General features: G+C 39.2%; 1 protein-coding gene across 1 annotated transcript; it reads right to left on the bottom strand.

Moving 5' to 3' along the window:
- Positions 1-608: 608 nt before the first annotated feature.
- On the bottom strand, positions 609-3063 carry LOC107765067 (F-box protein At5g07670). The gene is given in 3 exon segments (XM_016583668.2): positions 609-1161; positions 1720-2339; positions 2342-3063. Coding segments are annotated over 3 exon segments (1491 nt in total). The 5' UTR covers positions 2918-3063; the 3' UTR covers positions 609-866.
- Positions 3064-10752: the final 7689 nt, after the last annotated feature.

Below are 10752 nucleotides of genomic sequence, written 5' to 3'. Positions count from 1 at the left end.
TGGAATAGAAAGAAAAAGACGAGAAGAAGTTTTTAAATCGTGCTTCAAGTAGAACCTGGATGTGATATACTTCTCAATGGCTAAAATTATGTATGCATCTTATACAAAAAAAATTACCTTATGTCAAAAAGAAAAGTCTCAGATAGACCAACTCTATTAGTTTTTTTTTTCCCCAATAATCTTACATGTCTCAATGGACATAAGTTGGAGGCAAAACTCAAAGGAATCATCTCGCATAAGTAAAATTACTTGGTAAACGTGTTTCTCAAACAGTGATATGAATTCCTTAGAATCATCTATAAATCTAATTACCAACGAGGAAGTGCCAGATAACCAAAAATTCATTTCGAGATAGCATCATTGATGCAGAATATTGTACTGATTCTGGTCTCCTCAATGAATGACATGCTAGCTGGTATGGTTCACGTCTACTTAGCATTCAGGCAATTGTTGATTGCAGCCATGGCGTAAAAGGTGCCAAAATTCTTTAAAGCATTTTAGATAGAAGAACCCCTTCTTAAGAGTTTCTGGGGTTCCAACATGGATATATCATCGCACTCAGACGAATAAGAGACAGCTGAGATGGCTTAGCCAAATGCTCGTGAGGGTACAGAATCGAGCTCTATACATTAAACTTAGGCCTCTTTCTCCATTGCTACCTGAGAAAGTGGCAAATCTTCCTAGTTTCCTAAATGACATACTAAAACAAGGCTACAAGTACAGATAATAATATCAAGGTCTCATTGCAGACAGTATTGGAGCAGAGTATCACACTGGCCAATATCATCCGTTAAGAGTTCTCTGTGTGGATAATGAGGAGGTTTAAATATAGTAGAGTTGTCTGAATGCATGATGAGGAGGCCAGTCTATGCACCAGGCAGTGACTTCCAGTCACACGTCTTCTTGAAAAATTTATTGCCTCTTTTCCGCATGCAAGTTCCCACAACACCAGCTGAAAGAAGAGATTTTGAGTCTGGTCTCCATTGTAAATCTTTTAGTGCGGAGAACAAGGTAGACAGTGCTAGACTGATTTCACTATCCTTTATATTGCCACATGAAATCACCTTGAGGCTCTGGATTTCCTTCCATGAAAGGAGGACAGACTCAAGGACTTCAGTTGTGAGTAGTGAACAGCTTTCCAGGCAAAGGGACTTCACTCTCCTGTTGAAATAACACCAAAACAAAGCTGTAATACCCAAATTTCTTAGCATGATGTTATTTTGTTGATCACAACCCCCTTTGATAAGGTTGATTTGTTTCCATTCGTTCAATAGAATGCTAAATACAACGATGCTAAATTGCCAGTCACATCTGAGCAAGTTCAGGATATATATAATAGAAAAAATGGATCCTTTGTAATCCAGGATAGCATATTGTCACATGAAAAATCAAGGATCACCAATCAATTGAGACAAAACTAGCATGTCATCACTGTTGCTTTCTCTAGAGCAAGATCGAAGGGCATGCCATCACCAAAATAAAGTGCACTTAAACTTGCAAACACAATTTCCTTAATTTTGTTGTCTATTATACAAGATGGGTAAAGTGGAAGCTACACTAAAAATTCATTTTTTATATTATAGGACTGCATTTCAAAGTCAAAAATCCTAAAGACAACAAGTTCATGTATGTCAAATGCATTAAAAAATGCTAATGTAGCACGAAAATTTCCAGCGACAGTGAGCAAAGTAAGCGAGAACAGGATAAGATAACCAATACCTTAGAACACTGGCAAGGCTGAACATTTCATTATCCAGTCCCCAACAGTTCTGGAAAATAACCTCTCTGACGTCTTGACAGAGTAGAAACAATGTTCTCAAGCTCTCCTTATTTCTCAATTGGCATTTCTCCAAATGCAATCTTTCAAGCGTCGGGCAAGATCCTACATCTTCATCGAACCATCCACATTGATCGATACTCTTACAAGACAGAAACCTCAAAGTCTTCAAACTTTCACAAAAGGAAAGAGCAGACAACCAACAACCTTCCATCCTATGATCACGAAGAATCAACTCTTCGAGCATTTGACAACATTGCGCTATAGCCTTAATCCCTTCATAGCTCCCTTCACAACCACTCAACTCCAGCTTCACCAATCTCTTACACCCCTGAGCTAAAATAGTCAGTCCAATATCAGTAACCGTAGATTTATAAAACCCATCAACATTTCCAATCAATCTCAATATCTGCAAGTTCTGGCACGCTGCAATCCCGCGAAGAACATGATCATTGCATCTATGCAACTCTAATACTTGCAAAGTTGGACATTCCTCAGCTACGCCCAACAATCCCAATTCACTAGCATTTACCACCAATAATCTACGCAAATTCGGACACCCCCGCTCGCTAAAATTCTCAATCCCCTATCAATCTCATCAGAAGGCAACACAAATCTTTCCTTAAAAAACCAATCTTTAGGGTCACTATTAGAATCCACGTGAGAGGAAAGCAACTCGTGAGAGCAAAAAATACCTGAATTTCCGGGTGAAATCAGCGACCCATTAACCAAATCAACATGAATAAGATTCGGAAACCGAATAAAAACCCGACCCGAAACAAGAAAATCCCAATCAAGAAGCTTAATGGAGCGTACAAGACGACCTTGGAGGTAGAGCCAGCGTGTAGATACAAGGGAATTGGAATTCCTTTGGGAATTGGGAAGCTTAGAGAGAATGTAAAGAAGCGTTTCATCAGAAAGAAGGGAAGTTGGATCAGAGACGAGCGACGGAAGGGTGAAATCTAGGGATTTGCGAAGTTGATGTGGTGAAGGGGAGGATTGTGAACGGGATTGAAGGTGCATAGTAAAAAGGACATGATTGAGAGCTTTTTTATTCTTCAGCCATAGATCAGTCCAGCTTGGAGATGGTGGCCCTTTTAATGGTGACCTGAAATTTGGTTTCTCAGGTGAACAAGACATTGTTTTAGCTCTGTTTCTTTCACTCTGTCATACATTTTTTTTCTTGCACATTTTGTTGTCAGCTAAAGTGGTATTTGCGAAATTAATCGTTTCTGCTAAGATCTGTAATACTGCTACTATTTCATCTTCCTATTCTCTTGTTTTTCTGTTCAGGTTTTCCTGTGAAGTGTTAAGCGAAAAGCTTCGATATTTGAGTCTAACGGACTTCTAAGAAGTGGGGTCGGGTCGAGGTATCCAAGAATTTGAATTGGGCAAATGGGGCCCACTACAGGAATTTTGGGCATTTTTCCCGTTTGAGAATGGACCACTTTTACAAATACAAGTTTGGGGCATTCCCTTGTCTTTAGCTAACGTGCCAAAGTCCAAGATAAGGCACCTTTCACTTCTGCAGAATTTTCAAAGAAGAATTGTTTAAATTCTTGGGAAAAAATTGATGAAGCCTGTGAGAGTTGTACCGAATTGAGAAAAGGCAGTAGTTGAGTTAGCTAATAGGTTTATATTATGATTTATACTCCCTCCAATTAAAAAAGATTGGTATTATTACCTTATTTGTTTATTTCAAAAAGATTTGTGCATTCCTATATTTCTGTAATGAGAAACTTTATAACCACAAAAATGTTATGTCTTGTTTAAGACCATACGCTTCAAAAATTTTATAATCAAACAAATATTATGACATATTTAAGATCACAAATTTTAAAAATCTTCATATCTTAATTAAATTTTGTGTCAAGTCAAACTAAGACAAACAAATAAAATGAAGGAAATAGTTGAGTCCATTAGTTTCTAAGTAGAAGTTCCTCCTTGTATACGGTCAAAATCATATGCCTCCGATTTATAGGCTCGAGGGTCCGTCCTAGGCCCAAGTCCGGGCAAGGTCGAGTTCGAGACCAGACTCGAGCTCAAAGACAGAGTGCAATGCCCGGAGATAGGAGTACGAGGAAGGCCGAAGCCGAGTATGCTCGACCTCGAAATAGTACCGTTATAGATTTGTAACAGAATGAGCTAGATTTCTGCCACGTCCCCAAGATCATGGCGCAAATTCCGGAATAAGATTGTACGATTCTGTACTAGGCGGTTAGACAGCTGTATCAAGAATATTCCTTATTGTAAAATAGAAATATTCCTTATTTAGGGTTCCCCTATTATATAAAGGGGACCCCAATCATTTGTAAGACCATCTAATCGTTGAGCAAAGAATAGACTCTCTACTTTTTCGCCTACTGTTCATCAGAATTGTCCTTAGCTCTGCTGCTCTTACTTACTTTACTTTATTTTTGCTTAATTATTGCTCTAGACCCCCTCGAGGTCACTGAGCTCGAGGTCACTACTGTTGAGTAACATTGATTTGATTCACTTATTTCTTTCATTTTTACTTCATATTTCTTGATTATTAATTAGTATTGAACTAAATCACATATCTTTAAAATCACAAATCAATTTTAATTGTTACTCATATTTCCGAGGTAAATAGTTTGGCGCTCACCATGGGGCTAAAGATAATAGTGATGATTTCTTTACTGATTTTCATTACACACGTTTTTACAGTTTTTCTTGTCAAGATTTTTTGATTCTCAGGCTGAAACATGTCTAGCACACAAAACGTACATGCTCATGACAACGAAGGTCTTGGAGAATACAGCAGTATAGGGGTCGGTGTACCACCAATAAACCCTGAGGAAGTGCCAACTATGGAACCTGTTGATGTTAGTTCACACAATGCTCTAAACGCAGATTCAGGCACAGACCCCGGAAGGAATGCACGCATGGAGGCTCGATATGGAGGCCAAAAAGCACAAGGATTGGGAGACGGGGGAATCAACCTCCAAAAGATATTTGAAATGCCGCAAGCTCAGCAAATCGCCATCTCTCAACTACAAAGTCAGAATAAGACTCCGAGTATAGCTGAACCAAAAAACACTCGGCGTGTTGAACCAGCGCAAAAAAGGTCAAACGGAAATGACTCGGGGATTGACCCCGCTATCATGAGAATGCTCGAAGATCTCGCCAAGAGGATCGAGTCCGGGGAAAAGAAGATTGAAGAAAATGACAAAAAGGTGGAGACGTACAACTCCCGTGTTGATCAAATACCGGGGGCACCTTCGGTCTTGAAAGGTTTAGATGCCAAAAAGTTCATACAAAAACCATTCCCCCCGAGTGCAGCTCCGATGCCCATTCCAAAGAAGTTTTGCATGCCCGATATACCTAAATATAACGGGACAACCGACCCTAATGAGCATATTGCTTCATACACTTGTGGGATTAAAGGAAATGACTTGAATGGCGATGAAATTGAGTCAGTTTTGTTGAAAAAGTATGGGGAAACACTATCGAAAGGAGCTATGATTTGGTACCACAACTTGCCTCCTAACTCTATTGATTCGTTTGCTATGTTAGCGGACGTCTTCATGAAAGCACACGCCAGGGCCATAAAGGTGGCTACGAGGAAATCGGACGTCTTCAAGATAAAATAAAGGAACGACGAGATATTGAGGAAGTTCGTGTCAAGGTTCCAAATGGAACGGATGGAGTTGCCACCGGTCTCGGATGACTAGACAGTACAAGCTTTTATCCAGGGTTTGAATGAAAGGAGCTCGATCGCATCTCGACAATTAAAGCAAAACTTGATCGAGTATCCAATTGTGACATGGTCGGATGTGCACAACCGTTACCAATCAAAGATTAGGGTCTAGGACGACCAGTTGGGAGCCCCCTCGGGTTCAGTTCATCCTAACATGTTTGCAGTCAAGCCCCCGAGGGATGCAGACAGGGAATCGAGATCAAACAAGGAACGGTATCAGCCATACGTCGATCAGAGAAGCAACGGCTCGGGTCGTAATACTCCTCGAAACGACCGGAGAAATGATTGAGGCCAAAGTTCTCGGGGACTCATGAGTAGGAATGGGTTCGATAAACATACTGACCCTGTGGAGGCACCTCGATTGTCAGAGTATAATTTCAGTGTAGATGCATCAGGGATTGTGTCAGCTATTGGAAAGATCAAGGATACCAAGTGGCCCAAGCCTATACAAATTGATCCCTCTCAAAAGAATCTAAACTTATTGTGTAAGTATCATGGCACACATGGTCATAGAACAGAAGATTGCAGGCAGCTAAGGGAAGAAGTGGCTCGTTTGTTCAACGAGGGCCACTTTCGAGAATTCCTGAGTGATAGGGCTAAGAACACTTTAGGGAGAGAGATGCATGGAAAAATGAGCAAGAAGAACCACAACATGTAATCCACATGATCATTGGTGGAGTCGATGTCCCTCAACGACCTGCACCAAAGTATCAATCACCAGAGAAAAACGGACTCGGAGCTATGTGCCCGAGGACGTCCTATCATTCTGTGACGAGGAAGCAGAAGGCATATCTCAGCCTTACAATGACCCTGGTAATCTCTATCCTTTAAATAAAAATTCAAGTTAAATGTGTTTTAGTAGATCCAGGTAGCTCAGCAAACATAATCAGATCGAGGGTCGTGGAACAACTCAACCTACAGGATCAGATTGTACCTGCATCCCGAGTCCTGAATGGCTTCAACATGGCAAGCAAAACAACAAAGGGAGAGATTATCTTGCTAGTAAATGTAGCTGGGACCATACAAGACACTAGATTCTATGTCATCGAAGGTGACATGACGTATAACGCACTCCTCGGGAGACCATGGATACACAACATGAGGGCAGTGCCTTCAACCCTTCACCAAATTATGAAATTCCCAACAGAGGAAGGAGTGAAAACAGTCTATGGAGAGCAACATGCTGCAAAAGAGATGTTTGCAATCGAGGAAGTGGTGCCGATACCAGGGCCTTCGACCTCGGAGAAATCGAGCACTAAAGGTAAGCAGACGGTCAAATAACAATCACCGCATCCAGCCTCGATGGATTCGGAGCAACAAGTAATCGAAGATGAAGATGAGGATGCATCGACCCCAGGTTCAAACCAGTGAAGCAAAAAAGGAGGCCTCAGTCCGCGGTAAAGTATGATTTCATAAAAGATGAGGTAACCAAACTTCTTAAAATAGGATCTATTCGGGAGGTAAAATACCCCGAGTGGTTATCCAACATAGTTGTAGTTCCTAAAAAAGGAAACAAACTTAGAATATGCGTAGATTATAAGTACTTGAACAAAGTATGTCCGAAAGATTCTTTCCCCTTGCAAAACATCGATCGAATGATCGTTGCCACGGCTGGCCACAGATCCTAACTTTTCTTGACGCCTACTCCGGGTACAATCAAATTCAGATGAACCCGGAGGACCAGGAAAAGACTTCGTTTATTACTAAATTTGGAACTTATTGTTACAACGTAATGCCCTTCAGGCTAAAAAATGCATGAGTTACATACCAACGACTAGTTAACAGAATGTTCGAAGAACAAATAGGTAAAACAATAGAAGTCTATATTAATGATATATTGGTTAAATCCCTGCGCGCAGAGGACCATCTAGTTCATTTGCAAGAAACATTTGCAATTTTGAGGAAATACAACATGAAGCTTGTCACATCTCCTTTTTTACCCGAAAGGGATATAAGGGAGTTTTTTCAATTAAAGTGACATAATCAAAATGGAATTATTTATTAAATTCAGAGTTGTCACTTGGAATAATTTATGGTGTCCCAAGTCACCAGTTTATTTTAAATCCCAAATCAAGGAAGTTTTACTCTGTTTTACAGTCCGCGAAACACAAAAATTTGGGTAAGGAATTCTGTTAACCCGGGAGAAGGTGTTAGGCATTCCCGGGTTCTGTGATTTTAGTACGGTCGCTCTAATCGTACCTGACTTAATTAAATTGTCTAATTACTTATTTTTAAACCTACGTGCATCTACCCCCTTAACCGCTTTTATTTGCTTAATTATTCTTAATTGACGGAGTTATCTTTAAAAAAACGAGTCACGCGTACATGTACTCATTCGTTTGGCGCGTCAAAAATCATGTCACGCGTACGTGTCCATAATTAATCACGCTTTATTATTAGTAAGATTATTTGGCCAAAGTCACGCGAACGTGTACCTTAGTTTATTTTGAAAAAGATCGTAATTATGTCACGTGAACGTGTACATAATTACGACGATAGATTAAACCGCGCCCAAAGTATTTCCTACGAATATTCATTTTAAAAAACGTACTCGTGTCACACGAACGTGTACACAATTAAAAATATTTTTATTATTATTAAGACTGTTTCACCTAAGGTTGCGCGAATGCATACCTTGATTTTAATTTTAAAAAGAATCTTAACTATGTCACGCGAACGTGTATATATGAAAATCGTAACTTTGTCACCACACACAGGCACACATACATATGAAATTAAATTTGCAGGTCAAATTAATGGATTAACAGAGTGCTCACTTTATTGAAACAATTTCATCTAACAGTTAATCTCAAACCCATTAATACTAAAGAAATATCTAATAAGAAACAATTGAACTTAGCTCTACCATAACATTTTCCAATTCCAACAAGAACGATAACATATTAATAAAATAAAAACATGAACCCATTAAGATCTAGCTACCTACAACACAAATGAAACAATGTAACTCATCAATATCAACAATTAATATGACCCAATTAACTTTATCATGCTATAATTCATAGAATAAATAGAGTAATACGAAAGAGTAACAAAGTGAGCTAAATGCAGTAAAGGAGAATGAAGAACTGTGAACTTTTATTGCCGAGTTTGCTACGTATACAAATGAGCGTGCAACGACACTCAAACGAGTTGGTGATTGGAACTTCGAACGGAACCTCGGACAAGACCTCACCCGGACAACCTTGAAACTCGTCGGAAAAGTTAAAAAACCAGCCAGATCTGAAAGTCCGGCGAGAATCAGAAAATTGCACACACACACCGCTATTTCCACGGCGACGAGCTGTGGTTTGAGATACTGTTTTCATGTTCTTAGAGTTGGTTTTACATCTGGTTGCAACGGAGGTCGGAGGAAAATCCGGCGCTATTTTGGTGGTTGAAAACGACGTAATCTCGTGGTGATGTTACAATCGTCGAATTTCGGCATTCGACGGAGGTAGCACAGGACTATTAACGACGTAACCTCGTTTTTGGGTGCTGCTGCCGGCGACAATGGTTAGAGAAGGGAAGGGTGGTGCGGCTGGAGGTTTTTGTTTAGGGTGATGGCTGCTCTTGATTGATAGAGATTAGGCGACTGCTGCTTCTTCTCGTTTTGTCAAGGGTTCCTCATGGCTGCTTAGGAGTGAAGAAGATGAAGCCCAAAGGGAACGTCTCAGGGGGGACTTATGTCTGTTCTTCACTGCTTCTTTTCTTATATTAGCTTTTTATGTTTTTGTGGGGTGTGTAGCAGATCAAAGGAAACAGCTGGAGCTTAGAGAAGAAGATAGGTTTTTGGTTGTTTAAGTGTCTAGGTCCTGAAAATGTGTGTTAGGATGTATAAGAAGAAGAGAAAGTGGGTCTTAGGATTTGGGCTTTAAAATTAGGCCATTTCTTTGGGCCTCTTCAATTAAGACCAAATAAAATTAGCCTCAAATTTTATACTCTTTCTTCTAAAACAAGACTAAAAATACTACATCATTTACTAATTAATCCTACTTAAGTAAAGTAACTATTAAAATAAAACTAACCATTAAAACAAACCTATTTTTGATATTTTTCAAATATCATACTAAAAGATAAAATTGAAAAAATCATTGTAAAATTAAAATAATATTTCTAAAAACAAAATGGAACTATTTTAGTATTTTTAAATTTTATGAAAGGTAGATAAATTAAAAATAACTAGATAAAATATTAATTAGCTAAATAAAAGAGAATATTTTTTGTAATTTTTATTTTTGTGATAAAATAAAGTAAAAGAGTCAAAACTAATTAGAATAGCGATACTAAACCTGAACTAACTATTTTACGCTAAAATGTGTAAAATCTTGGGGAGGGTCAAAAATTACATGTCTACAGCTGCCCCTCTTTGACTGGAAGCGCGAAGAGTTTTCAGACAAAGAACGACAAGAAAGGTTTTTTGACCCGACCCTTATTTATAGAGACCAAAACTAAGAGAAATGAGAATGTAACCGAGCCCTGGTATCTGAGATGCCTACATATCCTTGGCTATAAAAGAATCAGGCCACGTGTAGTTCAGAAGTAGGAACAATGATGGAGTATACCGAGGTGGAGATCCGATTGAGGTGCCGTTCTGTCGAGGTTCCGGTCCGCGGTCATGTTATTACATCAAAATCAAAAAATTAAAAAGACTAACTAAGCCTATCAGCTACGAGTTACAAGATTTCTATCTATGAGTCTTCTGAAGCTTGATCTTGAGTCTTGGTTGGTTCTTCATGTGGACTCTGATCTGAATCTTGATACTTGTTAGCTGCAGGTGTTGGTTCAATCTTCTTCAGCTTTTTCAGATCAAGACGAGACATGCAGAGCTTGTGACTTCAATTATGTCTTGAGCAGTTCACATCTTGTCTCTGCTTATGCATTTTGGATTCACTTCCTTTTTTTTATTCTGGATTGAGACTACTTCTGTTGGTCATCTCGGACTAACAACTCGCATTCTTGCCGCAAGCTTCTGCTACTTCTAACTTGAATTGAATTCTGACTTGAAACTTGAAATAATTCCGAAACGAATTCCCTTGTTCTCCAGGTGGGTGCCTGCAATCAAAACAACAAAACAAACAAAAATTTCTGCCCCAGTTTGCACTCAGAAGATTTGTGAGTTGTTAGTAAAACTGTAAACCACTTATGCTATTGATGAGAGTAAAATTGAAGACTCGACTAGGATGTGCCTCTCCTAGGGATGAAACTTGAATAGCCCAAACTAGGAAGTGTGTCTCCTAGATTTGAGATTGAG

This window comes from Nicotiana tabacum, chromosome 6 (assembly GCF_000715075.1).
Source record: "Nicotiana tabacum cultivar K326 chromosome 6, ASM71507v2, whole genome shotgun sequence".
Lineage (NCBI taxonomy): Eukaryota > Viridiplantae > Streptophyta > Magnoliopsida > Solanales > Solanaceae > Nicotiana > Nicotiana tabacum.
The sequence above is the reverse complement of the archived record's forward strand: the minus strand, read 5'-3'. Positions and strand labels throughout refer to the sequence as shown.